The sequence below is a fragment of the Dunckerocampus dactyliophorus genome, chromosome 2, assembly GCF_027744805.1.
Source record: "Dunckerocampus dactyliophorus isolate RoL2022-P2 chromosome 2, RoL_Ddac_1.1, whole genome shotgun sequence".
In the NCBI taxonomy this organism is placed as follows: Eukaryota; Metazoa; Chordata; class Actinopteri; order Syngnathiformes; family Syngnathidae; genus Dunckerocampus; species Dunckerocampus dactyliophorus.
Window position 1 is genome coordinate 33,914,918 of NC_072820.1, and position 18,230 is coordinate 33,933,147.

Consider the following 18,230-nt stretch of genomic DNA (forward strand, 5'->3'; position numbering starts at 1 on the left):
TTTCTATACCGCTTCTCCTCATTAGGGTCGCGGGGGCATGCTGGAGCCTATCCCAGCTGAGTTCGGGCGACAGGCGGGGTACACCCTGGACTTTTCGGGAGATACAATTATGTAGCTTAATTGATTGATTTTCTGTCGCCATAAATATGTACACCACTATTGTTGATCTTATCCAATAGTGTTACTTTGAAAATAGGAGTAAAGAGCAATTGTTTTTGTAGTTTTAGCTAGTGTTAGCTACTGTCGTGAATACAAAAAGACAGGAAGATAAGTACATTTAAGTAAAAAATCATTTTAAAGTAAAATTTTTTTAAAAATCCAAAAAGTAATCCAGTCTTCCCACACCACTTTGCGGTTCAAATTTTGCAGCTTTGCTTTATCACGTTTTTTCAAAATAAATACATTTATAAATGATCACTGTTTCATTATTGAATAAGGCCAATTATTAGTCAAAATATGCATATGTAAGCAAATTTTACGAGTTTATGGCCTAATTAAGGCATTTCCATGCATAAAAATGGCTAAATGACAAATACAGGGCATTCACAGATTGTAGTATTCTACACTGGTCACTAGGTGTCAGTAACGTTACATTGATGAGACAATAGCCCCCGCATGAAGTACGCTGTCAAGAAAAAAAACAACAACACTCCCAATGCTACGAATCTATGTTATGTCTTATTTGTGTCGAATAAGTCTTATTTTCTGTGATTATGTCTACTATACTGGGTAATACAAGCGTAACGGTGACTATAGGGGTGTTATTTCATGTCTAGAGGGCTTTAATAATGTTAAAAAAAAAACACAGATGTGCTCCTCCCAAGTCCGCTGAGGGGCTTTTATACTGTTGCACAATGGATCCTGCAGAAACCGAACCTCCCCTAGCCTTGCATTTACATAACTGCAAGCCCAAACGTGTTTTGCATGTTCACGTTATGAAAACAACCGCCAGCAGTGCCGAGACAGACATCTGGAAAAAGATATACGTATATACTCAACAAAAATATAAATGCAACACTTTTGTCTTTGCTCGCCTTTTTCATGAGCTGACCTCAAAGATGTAAAACTTTTTCTATGAACACAAAAGGCCGAGCGCTTTCGAATGTTGTTGACAAAGCTGTCTAAATCTAGGTTAGTTAGCATTCCTCGTTCTTGATTCATAATCTATCCACCTCACATGTGTGGCATATCAAGATGCCGATGACACAGCATGATTACTTCACAGGTGTGCCTTAGGTTGTGAACTTTAACTGTGTTGGTTGATTGGTTTAGCTGTGGGCTGAGGGCTCTAATAATGTTAAAAGAAACGTATTAAGAAGGTTGTACACAGGTTTTCAATGCTCTAACTACGAAAATCGTACATTTCTTCGCGAAAATTCACTTATCACGCTTGGGTCTGGACCCAATTAATCACAATAAACTAGGGATTACTGTAGCTCAAAGGTTGCCAGTCAATCGCACGGCACATATAGACAAGTAACCATTCACGCTCACATTCACTACAGTCGCCAATTAATGTGCAGGGAACTGGAGTACCCGGAGAAAACTCACACATGCACAGGAAACATGCAAACTCCATACAGAGATGCCCAATGGAGATTCAAACCCAGATTTTCCAGATCTCCTGACTGTGTGGTCAACATGCTAACCACTTGGCCACCGTGCAGCCCACACATTGATAAATATGGGGACACTATTATTCTAACTCATAGTAAACATTGTGGCGTTATTGTAAATAGTTATGTTAGTATTAATTCAAGCCCCTAAAAACATAAATGGCTTCCACGTTCATTTGTGGAGACAATTGTCTAATCAGATTCAATGACTTTGTTCTTAAAATACGAATAATTTGTATTTACTTGCTAGCATCTTTACTTTATCTCTCTAAAGAAAGTCGATGCATTGTATTGCATTGTATTGCATAATAGATTGAAGCATACAGCATATATATCACGACTTGTCTTATGATTGTGAAACATTGCACTTGCCTTTGGTCGCATTCCAGCCGCTCTTCATTTTGTGGGCCTCGGGTTATGTAAGCCACAGGTTTTCTTTTTTATGCTACGCTGTGTTCTTTTTATTATTTCATACTCACAAGACAGGTTACATGCGTGATATGCACTTGAGCTGGTTTTGGGGGTTTTTAATCGTTCAACAACGGTTAAACTTGTAAACATACAACTTTAATATACGAGACAGCACACAATACAAGTACAGTGGATCCCCGTTTGTAGTTCATTTGTGATTCAACATTCACAAATTTGCAGATTTTTGGTCAAAAATGTGTTTATTTTAATTTTTTTCCGAAAATACGTAATTTTTTTTTTTTCTCAGAAAACACACCTCTTTCACCATAAATCAGTCATAATTTATAAATTTGTACTTTTCTACCACTGTTAGAAAGCCCACAACCTCTTTAAGTGATAATGATAATGATAATGATAATGATAATGTTTTCTTCTCAAGCACTGAGATTTCATACTTTTCTGCGGTTCTTGAAGGCAACACTGTTGTGTGCCAATCCCCCGGGCCGCAACACCCCACCATTGGTGATGTCCAGTGCCGGTCCCAAGCCCGGGTAAATGGGAGGGTTGTGGCAGCAAGTGTGTCAAATCCGGTGTAAAAATTAAGCCAAATCACAGTCAAGCAATTGACTCGCTGTGGCGACCCCTAAAGGAAAAGCCAAAAAACTATAAAAAAAAAAAAACACAAAGTAGCATTAGCTAGTGTCATGTAAGCTATTTTAAGACATCATGTTAGGCGTAGTCTGTTAATTTTGAATAACTGACTACATTTTGTAGGAAAAACAGCTTAAAAATGGCACATATACAGACTACAGAGGCCAGAGCATATTCATTTTAGCACATGTGAAAGCGTATTTGTCATCTTTTCTTTAAATTAGCCTAAAATGGCAATGCTACACAAAACACTTTAAGCTTTCAATTTGGACTTCTGCTTTCCACGAGATGGTGCCACATTTTCCTATTGAAAGCATGCAGCAAAATAATACCTTTCTGCAAGGGTGCCTTGTTATGAATGATAAATGAGTTGCTGTTGATATTTGGAATGGTGTATATGTAACAAAAAACAGTTTTTCCTTGCTGGCGTTACAAAAATACCGCCCTTCAAAAAGTTCCAAAAAAAAAACAATAATTCTTATTTGGTATGTATATTTCATGGTGTAGTCCTTTTAAAACATTGACTTGTTTAAAGTGATATTAAACAATATGAACGTAAGACCTTTTTTGTAGCAGATTTGGCGAAGCAGACGTTTTTTGTCATTAGGGTCGCGTGTGAGTGAATTTTAACCATCTCTTTATCTCTTTAGGGCTTTTTTTTGGCTTTCAGGCTGACTTGTCACCTTTTATGTGTGAACTTTGGAGGCAGCTCTAATTTACTCGTCCTCACGTCCACCCACACCTTTAGTAGATCTCCCAGCTTAATGCCGCCTACGTAAACTAGAGAGGAACTCTTGCTTGTTGTGCCAGGCAGCCAGCAGCTATAAGCAGACACAGTGCACAGTGCAGTTAATAATAGTCCACCATCTTTGTTTAGGTCTCAGACGCCCAAAGTCCCATTAGTTGCTCCATTTCCACTCTGAGGACAGATGATTTGATTACAAGGGGCGGCTATGCTCCAGTGAACAACTACTATAGGTGCTTTCTTCAATGCTCTCGTAGCATGTGTGGCAAAATATACACCTCAAAGTTGTCCTCAATGGGTTAAATGCTCAACAATTGTGTTGAACAACATGCCCAAAATCTGTGTGTGTTTACATGATAAATCATTTAAAAGGTTGTACTGCACATAAACGACACTTTATTGAAAGTTCTCCAAGTTCTAAATTCCGCAGATTAGATTTGCTTGTGCAACCCTGTTTGCCTTTAATTTGAGAGTATTACTGAATTAGCCTCAAATCAGCCTCAGGCAAACTCAATCCAATCTTTCCATGAGTTCAAATCATATAAGGATTTTTTAAAATAGTGTTGACTTGGAATATTGGAACATCAACGGAGACTACGCTAATGTTAATACAGTCTCAACAGCACAATCCTACCGAGATCAAGGCTATGCTAAAGCTAAAATACTCTCAGTCAATCGAGGTGGTGCTAATAATGCTCAAGCTAAAAAAAACCAGACGTTTTACTACTGCGGCATCAGTAATATAGGCTTTTTGCAAATGAGGCTATGCTAATGCTACAGTTGATGCTAATACTAATATTGCCTCAATAACATAAGCTTGGCTCATAAAAGGCAGGGCTAATCATCACTCAATGCCAATGAGTAATTATTGGACTCCAAGAAAAAAATTCCAGGGCCAAAATAACACATTTGTAAGTATTTTTATCCAAACAACAATAATTTTTGGGGAGGGGGTTGGATCTGAGGCAGCAATTTTACTGGCTTTAAGCTATCCCAATGGACCACGCCTGTTGTACAGCCCATCTTTTAGTATCCATGTCACCTTCCTGTGGCTGTATCACACCTGCACCGACTCTCTCTTGCATCCTCCTCCGCACAGGCAGGATATAAAATGATCAGCGCTGGGATTTGCTGGGTTAAGGACGCTTAGAGCAGGGCTTTTAATGGCATGACGTCACATTAATTAGTGGCTACTTTGATCCTTTCAGCCTCTAAGCCTCAGTACGTCCTGGTACACCATCAGTGACTCCCTTTAGGGACCGCGCAGGAGGATGCACCCAGCCCTGTAGGACATTTTATTTTTGTAAAACTTCCCTCTGCAGGTGATGCTTCTATAAGAAGAAAGTTTCAAGAGTTTGCAAAATGGCTGATAAAGGCAGTGTGGAGAAATATCTGGAGAACAACCCGCAGTTTGCCAAAGAGTACTTTGATAAGAACCTGCGGGCGGAAGCCTTGTCCGCCGCTTTCTCTGCCCCCCTCCAGGTGACGGACACCGCCTCCTTCAAGGATGTCAACTCGGTGCAAGAGGCCGCCATCATCTTTGAGCTGGTGCAGGAGATGCAGAAGCAAGGTGTGGTGGAGAAGTCCATCCATAAGGTGCTGCAGAGGGTGGCCCTCATCCTGCAAGCTGACAGAGTCAGCTTTTACCTGTGCCGCTCCAGGAACGGGACGCCCGAGCTCGCCACTTGCCTCTTCGATGTGACCCCAACATCCAAATACGAGGCCAACCTGGTCCACCCCCAGGCTGAGATTGTGTTCCCCATTGATATGGGCATTGTTGGACTCACCGCACAGTCCAAAAAGCCCCAAAACGTCCCTGATGTCTCTCAGGTGAGCAGTATGGAGTCCTGACGAAGGTTCCAATGATCCAATACAAGTTTTTGATTCAAAATATCGCTATTGTGATTACATATCAATATCGTCTCACGTTATGACAGTGTTGATAATTTAATATGATGGGATCAACAACATGTGATCGACTATCGATGCTTGCAGTATCGTGATACTCTTGGTGTCATGATAAAATGGGTATCAATTAATCAGTAGGGTGATTATTGTTACCTCCAGCAAGGTATGCATGTGCACCTAATGAAGTGCTTCTATTTGTGTTGTATTGATACAGCTGGATGAAATATGACATGATTCTCAATATGAATATTGTGATACCGGTAGTAAGCACCGGGTTTTAACTACATTTTGCAGACAGTGAGATAATAACCCAAAGAACAACACTTTACATTTTGGAGATGATTCCAAATATACTCTGAAAAGAATGACTATGGAAAAGATTTTTACTAAGCCTTGGTGGAGGTATACCCTATTCTAGGTCTTGGATTGAATCTGATTGTGCAAGTGTACCTAATGAAGTGTGTGTGTGTGTGTATTGCTAATGCTCTTAAACGGAATATAAAAAGGCCGCTCCCTTCTAAAAGCGTCCTCAAATTGTTTATTTACTCAAACAATATGGAAGCTCAATTTGTGGCCGATAAATATGCTGCTCTCATTTATTATTATTTGAATATGACAATCGGAAGCGCTCAGATGTTTAAAAAAACATAATTAAAGACTGCTGGCTCATCATTCACGGCGAATGTCATCAAGGTTGATTACTGACATGACAAACTAATCACCGTTTATTTATGTTTAAAAAAAAAATCCAGACAAGATTCATTTGGGAGCAGAAATAAATCTCCCGTGGTGAATCTGAACCGGGTTGTTGTTAATTAAACCGCATGGGATTAAATGGATGGTGTGTGTCAACTGTCCTCCCCCCACTACAGAATAAGAAGTTCTGCGACTTTGTGGACAAGCAGACGGGCTACAAGACCAAATGCATGCTCACATTCCCTCTGGTGGCCGACAAAGAGTGCCTTGGGGTCGTCATGGTGCTCAACAAGATCGGAGCGCCTCTCTTCACCCCGGAGGATGAAGCGGTACAGCAGCCAATATCACATAAAGATTGTGTTTGGTGGATTATTTCTCTGTTGCTTCTTGCCAGTAAGTTTTATAACATTGGAAACAGTCAGTAGTCACACACTGCTGTGGGACGGCGACAGGAGTCGGTGCAAGTCTGCGGTTGTGTTGGACTCAATAGCATAATCTGTTGGGTTGGGGTTAGGACTCCATTGTTTCTGTAAAGTAGTCTCTGATAAACACCACTCTATGGGGCGAGCATCCTTGGATGCTGGAATCTGGGACGGGTTGCTGAAATGCATCTCAATATGTATTGACATTGGCTTCAATGATGACGAGCCTTGTTTCTCCAGTGATGAAAACGTTGGGGTCCATAACATTCCTCCACAGTCAACAGCAACAGAATAGGCAGTGAAGATTTGACACATGTTTACAAATGGGGCTAAATCAAGAAACAGAAATTACCAACCAAACATTTTGTTTGCTAGTGTTCAGTGTCCTCCTTAATTTGTCCACTGTTGTCCTCAGCTCTTCCACAAGTACATGAACTTTGCTCAAGTCATCGCCCTGCAGCATCACACCAACTACATGTTCAACGTGGAGTCCAGGAGGAGTCAGGTAAACAAACGAGACCATCTCCACCCCGCAAAGCCATCTCCATCTGTCTGTGATTTTTTTAATCAAATTCTGATTCTTTTATCCAAAGGTCCTGCTTTGGTCGGCCAGCAAAGTTTTTGAAGAGTTGACGGACATTGAGAGGCAGTTCCACAAAGCCCTCTACACCGTGAGAACCTACCTGCTATGTGAAAGATACTCAGTGGGCCTCTTGGACATGACCAAAGAGAAGGTTGGATTCAAAGAAGAACCCACTGGACTACAGATACGATGCCTTGAATAACCGCTTACTACCTTGATTAGGAATTCTACGACGAATGGCCAGTGAAACTTGGAGACGTGGAACCTTATAAAGGACCAAAAACGCCAGATGGAAGGGTAATAAAGTCTTCTCAAAGAGTCTTTGCTGCTCTTGGTCCACAAGGTCTTACATTCATCTTATTTAAATTACAGGAAATCAACTTTTATAAGATAATCGACTACCTACTGGAGGGCAAAGAAGAAATTAAAGTCATACCGTGAGTGGAATCACTACAACTCCACACCTGCACAACATAGTGTCCCTCGGCTGAGTCACAACCTACGTTTATTATCGTTGCAGTTGTTTGACATGGACTGAGATGTTGTATCTGTGTCTTTCAGTGGTCCTCCGGCAGATCATTGGGCTCTGGTTAGCGGACTACCGACCTATGTGGCAGAGAATGGCTTTGTAGGTCCCCCACACAGAAGTGAATTTGTTACAACAATGATATATACCTTGTATGTAGAGAAAGTAACTGATGCTAATTGAATAGAGGTGTTACTTGGAGCATTTATGGTAATCACGTGCAATGCAACCATGAGTAATCCATATGAAATTGACTCAAAGCAAGTGAAATGAGGTGAAAAGGTGGTGTGTTTTTGCAGATTTGCAACATGATGAACGTGGCTGCAGATGATTTCTTCACTTTCCAGGTGTGTGCATTCTTCTTTTTTATATACATACATTAAACACACTAAAACTCCAAAGACATCCGAATACAGTAGATAGACACAGACTATATGCAACAAGAGTATCAACTTTGACGCTAAACTAAAATGGTATCTGCCATCTCCCCACCAGAAAGAGGCAGTGGATGAGACGGGTTTTGTCATCAAGAACTGCCTGTCCCTGCCCATCGTCAACAAGAAGGAAGAAATTGTGGGCATCGCCACTTTCTTCAACAGAAAAGATGGCAAGCCCTTCGACGAATACGATGAGCAGATCACAGAGGTACAGTTAAAATTACAGTTTCCCCTGACCCGGAATATACTGTGAACAGTCCTGTCCATCTATTCCTAATGTCAGTCTCAGTGGCTTAGAAGAAAGGCTGGTAGCTAATAAACGGCGTCCTACAGCCGCAATTTCTACCTTCCTTCAGCTTGTCCAGAATTCCAACTTTTTGTTGGACTCCTCTGCCTTTTGGGTTAAGAACGCTTCATGGACATTGTGGGTTTGTCGGGGGAAAAACTCGCAAAGGAGACATCATGAAGGAGATTGAGTGACAATGGTCTACAGCCAATCAGGACGTAGAAGACAATGGGCGGTGCAGACACAAGAGAGAGAAGAGAGACACAGCCACCTTGTGCTGAAGCACAGAACTAAAACACTCAACTTCCCACAATGCAATTCTTCATTAAGGGCCAGGCTTTGCCCATCTAACCGTGTTCATATGCTTTAAAAAAAAATGCTAAAATTGCACACAAAAAATCCACAAAACAGCGAGTCCGTGAAAGGTGAACCGCAATGTAACAAGAGAACACTGTATACTTTTGGAGTGTTATTGGAGTGTTGTTCTCAATAAGATGACACCATGAGTCAGACAGTTATACTGTTATACTATTATATATAACGACCTCCTGTGATTTCCAGTGGGTTGACAAGCTTATTGTGAGTGTACTGATAGCTCGTAATTGGCTCCTGCCAAAGAAAGAGCTACCTTTTCCTCACTGACTCACGTGCAGCATAATATTTTCGCAATTAGTAGGAGTTCTGAAGTAAAGGAGATGTCACAAGATTAGAATTTAGCCATAGATTAGCTGCACTGCTGTATCAGCCGCAGGATTCAAAGTTTTGGAAATAAGTAACGGTTTAAACACCGGAATTTACGGTACATGTCACTCACTGTGAACCAGGAAGAGGAATTCTAACATAGAAATGAACAATGCGCTCCAGGTTACATTTTTTTCACAGTTAACAGCTCAAGCTTGTGCCATCTCATTTGTGCCATCTCACAAATTACTACATCAAGTGGGAAGAGGTCCGTGTGAATGAAATGTGTGCGTGCGTCAGAGCAGGTTTCTTCGTTTATTAAGGAAAGAAAAGTATCTAAACAAATTTGCAACTTGTTTCCTTAATGAGGTTAATTAATGAGGCAATTCGATGAGTTGGTGAAACATCTTCTCACATCCTTTTTCTTTCATCTTTCTTACGTCCCCTAAGCCTTCTTTTTAAACTTATTTTGTACATCCGCTGTGCATGCCACAGGCCCTGACCCAGTTCCTGGGCTGGTCCGTGCTCAACTGTGACACCTACGACAAACTCAACCGCATGGAGCACAGGAAAGACATCGCCCAGGAGATGCTCATGTACCAGACCAAGTGTACGACCAGCGAGCTGCAGTCCATCCTGGTCAGGATTTCCTCTCACCAAGACCACATCAAACTCAGAAAATACTGAACACTAAACTTTTTGTCTTCTTTCTTTCTTTGTATTTGATACACAGAACACCAAAGAAAAGTTTGATAGTGAGCCTGAAGACTGTGACCAGAAAGAGATGTACAAACTATTGGTAAGCTAGACTTAAATGGATACCGGATGGATAAAGCCTTCACTTTGTCTCAGCCTTTTGTTTTTGGAAATGGTTACATGATAATGGTGAATGATAAATAGTAGGCATGGTGGGAAGAATGCCTGAGAAGATGGACAATTTCATGGAAAGATAGACAGATGAATAGAGGTTGATTTCCATAGAGTAAGAGCAAAAGGATATAGGGGGAAAATAAGCCTGTTCTTAGTCTTTTGCCTATGGAAATTGAATGGATGGATGAACAGATGGGTACATTTATTAAATTAGAGTTCTATTGCATATAAACAGAAGTGGGGAATGAAGTGTGTTCTTCGTTTGTGTTTAGACTTTGTGTCTATGGAAGTTTGATAGATTGTTGCATTGAGTGGATATACTGTATAGATGGATGGATGGAAGGTTAGATGGAGAGATGGACAAGATAGATGAACTGGTTAAATTAGAGTTTCATAGTGAAATAGCAGAACTATTGGGGTGGAAAGAAACCTGCCTTACACTTTACTTTTTGTCTGTTTGGATGGATGAACAGATCAAGATATGGAAATACGGAAGGATGCGTAAATAGAGTGGTCAAATGAGATTTCCATAGTGTCATAGCAGCTCTATCAAGGTGATAGGTAAGACTGCACTGCACTCAGTCATAGCTTTTGTATTGAGGAGGAAAAAAAGCTGGTCCTTAGTCGACTTTTGATGGACGAATAGATTGGAAGTACAGTTCCATTGCTTAAAAGTAGTAGTAGTACTCAGTGTTGACTTTTTTCTATGGACGTTTGATAGATAGTTGAATCAATTGGCTACATAGTTGGATGGATGCATAGATGATGGATGGACTATTAAATAGAGAGATGGACAGATGGAAAAACAGAAGGATGCATAGGTGCATGGGGGGAAATGACCGCACTTTGCTTTTGTCTATGGAAAATGAATGTATAGATGAATGGATGGGTAGATGCATGGATGGACTGACTGTTAGATCAGGAGATGAACCGATGGATTGACAGATGGATAAATGGATTGATAGCATTAGAGTTCCACAATGTAATAGCATAACTGTTACATTTTTGCCTCTGGAAAAATGAATGGAAAAATAGACAGAGGGATTAACTAAGTTTAGCATTATGTAATTGGTTGGAAAGTACACTGATTTATTGTTGAATTGTCCCATTTATGTGCAGAGAGGAACCTGCCCGCCAGCTGACAACATCAATGGCGAGAACCTGTACAACTTTGGCTTCAGCGATTTCCCTGTTTCCGAGTTTGACCTCATCAAAGCTGGCATTCGCATGTTCTTTGAGCTTGGGGTGGTTGAAAAGTTTAAAGTTCCAGCAGAGGTGAGTGTGGCCAGACAAGACTGGAAGATGGAATGTTCTTATGTGTGTGACTCATGCGCATCAATGTCCCTCCCCCAGACACTGACTCGCTGGATGTACACAGTGAGGAAGGGTTACCGGTCCATCACCTACCACAACTGGCGGCACGGCTTCAACGTGGGCCACACCATGTTCTGCCTGCTCCAGGTAACTCATCAATTGGGAATACTGGGTGTTTATTATGAAATATTATTATGCTTGCATTACTGCATACCATTATGATTCATACATTATTTACTGAGAAATGTAATTTAACAAAATCTACAGCAAATATATGCAATATTTAATTGGTTCTTCCATCGCAGTAATAGGCAATAATGGTAATGCATATGCCGACATCATTATTGCTCATGCATTATTTTAATGTTTTAATTATTTAAATTTAATTTAAAGACAACATTTTGTAATTAAGTTTATCATCTATTTGTATTATTTTTATGTATTTTTACTCAGGATATGCAAAAAAAATGAATGGGTTCTTCCATGGTGGTAATCGCTATTAAAGGCAAGTTTTGAGTGACATTGATTTGACCCTTTTATAGGGCACGGAGTTGAAAATGACACCAAAGTTGAAAAGGACACCAAAGCAGATCAGTGAAAGGATAATAATAAAAAATACAAAATTAAATGTAATGGAATAAAATGATGTTATATTGCTATGTTATTATTACAAATTATTTGGATTTTGGAAAAAGTAATCTTCATGTTCTGGGTTTAAAAATTTTCGGGCAGGGTGACTCAAAACTGAGCGTTGTTACCTTTGGAAAATCAGAAGTGCTTGCATTAGATTATAGTCATGTGACTCATAGACCTTTTCCCATGTGCAGACAGGGAGGCTGAGGAAGTACTATTCTGATCTGGATGCCTTCGCCATGGTTGCCGCTGCGTTCTGCCACGATATTGACCACAGAGGCACCAACAACCTATACCAGACAAAGCAAGTCCACACCTTACATTCTGTGTGTGTGTGTGTGGAGTTGTTTTTATGCGATTGTTGATGTTTTTTTTACAATCTGCAGGAGTGCATCTCCTCTGGCCAAACTTCATGGCTCGTCGATCATGGAGAGGCACCACTTGGAGTTCAGCAAAACCCTCATGGGTGACGAGGTGTGATTGCATTTGTCAAGCCCACAGACCATCCCATTGTTCATCCCTAATAATATGGCATGTTTTGGACCCTATTTTACAGAGCCTGAACATCTTCTGCAACCTTCAGAAGCGCCAGTTTGAGACTGTGCAGCACCTTTTTGACGTCTGCATCATTGCCACCGATCTGGCGCTTTACTTCAAGTGCGTTACCATAAGTAGACTTTTGTGTATGCATAGACAAGAAACTGTAAATCGCTATGAAATACATAAGTAGAGCAACAGAATTGCTTGGATTTAATTTGCTGGTCACATTTCAGTCACTTGTTGTTGGTCGGCAAAATTTGTCGGGCGGACTCTTTTGTGCGTAGATGTCCACAGGGCAAAAAAAGGTCACGGAGAGTTGGCAGAAAATAAAATCACTCAAAAAACTATATTAAAAAATTACAAATAATTCACTCGTCTGTATTAAATATGAAAGACATATTCTAAATACCATAGCGACATTTAATGGATTGCTCTGATTTTGTTGAACCTGATCATGTTGTGCAGTCTCTTGTTGCCAGGCAGAATTCATTGGCACAATCTTTTGAGACAGATTTATTCACACAAATTAATTTCACAACGGAATCCTTACACTGTATTACATATAAAATACGTGTATGTAGTTAACTCTGATGTTGATGTGTTTTGGTTTTTTCTTTTAACCTGGTCACGTTTTGCGTTTGGGTGATCACTTGGAGAAAAGATGAGAACACCACTCTGTATTCACTATAAAAAGCACGTTTGTGTGGTTACTTGTTGCAAGGCAGAAATTATGGCTTGCACAGCAAAAGACAAAGAGAGGTGGGAGAAACACATTGTTATGTATTTAATATATACGGTAATGCTCATTTGTGTGGTTACTTGTTGCTAGGCAGAATGCGGGCACCGATACCCCACAAGGTTGAAAAAGGACAGGCAGAGGTGGCAGCAACAGATACCAATGTAAAACATTTTAAAGGATTTTGTATACAAACAAATGCTTTACTCTGTATTCCATATAAAATATGTATTGCAGTTGCCACAGCTGCATCTACTGGAGGATGTGGGACACTTGCCTGTTTGCCCTTAACACAAAAACGCCACCGGCCAGTTAATATTGTTGAGTTTTTCAATTAATTTGAGCTCGTGTGTTCTCGTGCAGAAAGAGAACCATGTTCCAGAACATCGTGAACGCCACCGAGCCAATGACGGATGAAAAGGAGTCAACGGCGTTTGTTTCCAACAACCCCATCAGAAAGGAGATTGTCATGTAAGGAACATAAAGTCTTGAATATTTTCAGTACAGCACACACATCATGCGTCTCTCCTCTCACCCTCCAGGGCGATGATGATGACCGGCTGCGACCTGTCAGCCATCACCAAACCCTGGGAAGTGCAAAGCAAGGTGGGTGGCTTTGGCAGCCTCCAACACATGTTGGGTTTAAAAATATGCCTCAGAGGTGGTGCCAGGAAAGTATGCACGGAAGCTTAACTGCAGCATTACTGTGTAACTGATCACATTCAACATGAAATGGAATGCAAAAAGTAAGGAAAGTATTGAGCCATTACATGTGTTAGCTTACTGATGGGTATTTGTGCTCTCCACTGCATCACAACACCAAGAAAGGACAGGGAGAAATGGCAGAAATACCCAGAAAAATTGCTTTAAAAAAAAAAAAAAAACAGCCGACATGTTTAAATACACAATTTTTTACAATTAAATCCTTGCTCTGTATTAAATATAACATATGTATTGTAATGAACAGCAGTAGCGTATGAAGGTTTTAGAGGATTTTTATTAAGCTGGTCCAAAGTGCTGCACAAAATGATGAAAAGAATGACTAATAAAAACTACAAGTTTGAATACAAACTAGTACACGTCCACTCACTTGCTGGCACAATGTGTGGGGAAACCATCATTTGTGCCAAACTGCCTCAAAAGGTTTAAAACGGACAGGGATACCGGGAGAAACATGCAGTAAATTGTCTTGAATTTCCCCGTTGAGTAATAAAGGCTTATTCTGTTCTATTCTATTGTAAAACGTGGTCACTTGTTGCAAGAAGAACGAAGGGGGTGTTAGCCCGATACACCTGATTGATTATGTGATTGATAGCTTGAGTGTCCCAGTACTTTAAGTCTGCTTCAGCAGCCGAAGAAATGGACAAGTGAAAGGTTGATCAGATTTCAAGATGCGCCTAATCAGTCGCTTGAAATACTGACAAATACGTTTGTATGTAACCTTTGACCCAGTACAATCCGCCTCTCATTGTGTCTCTAGGTGGCGCTGATGGTCGCAGCTGAATTCTGGGAGCAGGGAGATCTGGAGAGATCAGTTTTGGACCAGCAGCCAATTGTAAATAATCACATTTCCCTTCTTTTTGTCCTTTTTAAAAAAATGTTTATCAACTAAAGTGCTCTTTGTGTGTGCTTGCTTTAGCCCATGATGGACAGAAACTGTGCCGAGCAGCTACCCAAGATGCAGTGCGGTTTCATTGACTTTGTGTGCTCGTTCGTGTACAAGGTAATATCTTCATGTGGGAAAGAAAAGCTACTTTAAAAAGGCAAACCTGTCAAAACAAATGCAAAATGTCCAGGTCATATAACACCATGCACTGCCTTGAACCCGTGCAAGAATTTGTACTTGCCATCAAAAAGGCCATTTGGACAAGAACGTACACGTCGGTGCACCTCTGCTCACCTTGTGTTTTTTTTCCCCTGCAAGGAGTTCGCCAGGTTCCACAAGGAGATCCAGCCCATGTTTGACGGCCTCAACAACAACCGCGCACACTGGAACGAGCTGGCCGAGGTGTACAACGCCAAGATGAAGGCCATCGAGGACCAGAAGAAGAAACTGGAGGAAGAAGAAGCCAGGAAAGGTGATGGAAAATTTTGCAGCCGCGACCAATAAAAAAAGCTGAGACTTGTGGAGTAACTGCGTTACTTCGCAAAGAACTACAGAGACATATACTGATGACGGAGCTGGGAGACATTGACTTCTGGTTTCGGTTTCCATGCTAACACGATGCTAACAGGGACGTTTTGTGCTAAAAGTACGTGACGGACGTGGTTGGACTCACGCAGTGTATTAATAACAATATCAGGACACACGCTATATTGTATGCTAACCGGGAAATGAATGTGAACCAAGTTCAAATTTGGCTGTAAATTTTGGACGCAAACGGAAAAATACGCTAACCGGGGTGTACGCTAACCGAGGTTCTACTGTAATACAAGACCAAAAAAAAAAAAACTTCATGAGACTGAGGCAAATTAAACACAAAAAAGTGCTGTCATACAAACAATCCTAATATCCCGACGGAAAAGGTTGCAATTTTATAAGACGAACTTCATAATTTTATGACAACAAATTTGTGATATTACAGGGAAAAAAAGTCGGAATTGAAGAAGAAAAAAAAGAAAAAATATACAAAATGACATGAAAAACCTGAAACTTGACAGTGAGAAAAAAGTGTTGCAAATTTTACAAGAATACATTTTTACATTTAAAGCAAAATTAATTAAAGTAATTTTCCAATCAATTAAAGCAAACCGTAATAAAATCGTAATATTATGAGGAAATAAATTCGTAATTTTCCGCAATAAGTAACTTTCAGACAGTGAAATCATAATATTATTAGGAAAAAAAACTAATTTATTCAGGTGGACAACTTTGACTTTTTGGGGAATTAGCAACCAAACCTAGGCAAAAAAACTGTGCAAAAATAGCAAAGACGATGTGTACATCAGATTTATAGGTGACAGTCTGCTGATATTTTTTCGTGCGCGACAGTTTTATTCAGATTACATTCAAATTTTGTGTGTTTGAAACACTATTCGAGATCTCAACGTGGGCCAAAAATGGCTTCGATTGAACAACTTTTATGGTAGATAAACAAGTAAGGATGAAGTGTTGCTTCCTCTCATACACTTCCTTGTCTTCCAGCAGGCGGCGGAGAAGGGAAGTCAAAAACATGCGCCATCTGCTAACTTCCTCGCCCTGACACTTGGAGATATGGACTGTTTCAGCCTTCTGCTTGGATCCATAGTACTTCCTGGTTAGGTCACGTCCAACTAGACCACTTGTAGTCTCCTAGACCTGCCTGAGGAGAGAATAATCACCAACAACGAAGAACAATGTGGGAATTCTTGAGGACATGTTGGACGATGGGATCTTTCCCCTTCTTCGGACAGAATCCACGGACGTTGCAATCATCTTATCCCCGCCCCTACCTCTTCATGTAATGATGCTAGCCGGTTAGCGCATTGTCTAGTTGCACCTCGCTGCTGCTGTTTGGGCAGCGGCCAACCGTGCATGAAGAGTGGGGTCATTATAATAATATGAAGAAAAAAAGTGGTCATTTTACAAGTACATTTTGTAATATGACAAGAACATTTTATGTGGAAAAAAATGTGTAACTTTTCAAGAACAAAAATCGTTTTCCAAATGTAAAAGCAAAGAGCTAAAAAGGGAAAAAAGTCATAATTTTTCAAGGATACATTTGTAATATTGTGAGAAAAAGTTGCAATTTTACAAGAATAAACTTGTAATTTTACAAAAACAAATTCGTAAGATGACCAGACAAAACTTTATGAGTGAGCTTGACATAAATGACAAAAAAGAGTCAACATAAAATGGCAATATTTTGAACAGCCTGAATTTTACATGAATAAATGCATAATATTACAAGGAAAAAACTTTTTATTCTATGAGATAGTTGTCATTTTAGGAGACACGACCAGAAAAAAGTTGTAATGTAACAAGAAAAGTCATAATTTTAACAGAATAAATTCTTACAAGAAAAAAGTTGGAATTTTCTGATCATGAAATCGTAATATTATGAGGGCGGTGATAGAGCTCCTAATTTGACGAGATGGTCGCAAATGACCAGGAAAGACTGACGCCAATGGTGTAATTCTGGGACAATCAATTCAAGAAAGATGCATGATTTCACTGAGGCGAGGCATAAAATGGATTTGAGTAGAAAAGGTAGCAGGAGCTAGCAAAGCCTTACCAAAATGTACCGTGTTGATAATGTGACACATATACTGTATAAGCACCATCGATTGGTCCAAAGTCCTCTTTGCTGTGGCGCAAAGCTAAACAGTACCCCCCACCCAAGCCTCCTGTTACACAACGTGTTCACAGCTAATCAATGGTCTCAAATCCCATCAGGGCAGCTTTACAGCTACCTGGAAACACCTCTCACTCCCTGCTTGTGGAGCCAAAAAGTGCTCAAACATGCACCCAGATGACATCATTTCATAACCCAAGATGCTTACGTGTGTACTGTTTCACGTATGAAATGACCTCGTGTGTATGTATACCTGTCATGAGATGTGTGTAACAAGCAAATAAACGGCTCCATGGAGTTGACCATGATCAGGTGTGTTTGTTTTTATAGCACACTAACAAAAAGGTGCGCTTGGTCGCACACCTCAAGGTTAGACAGAGAATGAACTTAGACAACCCGCCACAAGGCTTAGTGGCAACAAGCGCTCCTTTTTAGTCACATATCGTGCAAGGATCTTTCAGGCTCCAAAGCTGGATGAGCCTCACAGGAAAGAGGATAAGGGGATTGCTTCTGATCCCCCCCGCCCAATTCAACCGTGTCTGGATGTGCTCGACATCCCGACGCTCTCGGCGTCTTCATGGACACAACCTGGCATTGTGCTTGTCGAGTCATCGACCGGTGTAACTAACACTCAAACGCTGGCTTTCTTTCAAGGAACCATTTTCCGCTGAAAAAAGAGAAGAAACTCATAATACTGCAGGAAAAATGTTGCAATCTTGCAAGAATAAGGTTGTCATATTACAAGAAAACCAGCATGTCATTTTACCACAAAATTGTTCTCAATTCATGACAGAAAGTTGTAATAATACAAGAAAAAGTTGTAATTTTTTTAGAATTGATGTGTTGTATTATGAGTGAAAAAAAAATCTTAATTTAGAGGAAACGTGTTGTACTTGTACAT

At 40.3% G+C, this 18,230-nt stretch overlaps 1 protein-coding gene across 1 annotated transcript; it reads left to right on the plus strand.

The window, feature by feature from the left end:
* The first annotated feature begins 4,599 nt into the window (after positions 1 to 4,599).
* pde6c (phosphodiesterase 6C, cGMP-specific, cone, alpha prime) lies at positions 4,600 to 17,422 on the plus strand. The gene is made up of 22 exons (XM_054768963.1): positions 4,600 to 5,253; positions 6,204 to 6,356; positions 6,865 to 6,954; positions 7,043 to 7,183; positions 7,255 to 7,329; positions 7,405 to 7,469; positions 7,594 to 7,660; positions 7,858 to 7,905; positions 8,054 to 8,203; positions 9,458 to 9,601; positions 9,696 to 9,761; positions 10,952 to 11,107; positions 11,186 to 11,293; positions 11,974 to 12,083; positions 12,166 to 12,253; positions 12,336 to 12,436; positions 13,419 to 13,526; positions 13,598 to 13,661; positions 14,536 to 14,610; positions 14,695 to 14,778; positions 14,980 to 15,133; positions 16,204 to 17,422. The coding sequence occupies exons 1-22, from the start codon at positions 4,786 to 4,788 to the stop codon at positions 16,242 to 16,244; spliced, it is 2,556 nt and encodes an 851-aa protein (XP_054624938.1). The 5' UTR covers positions 4,600 to 4,785; the 3' UTR covers positions 16,245 to 17,422.
* The last annotated feature ends 808 nt before the right edge of the window (positions 17,423 to 18,230 follow it).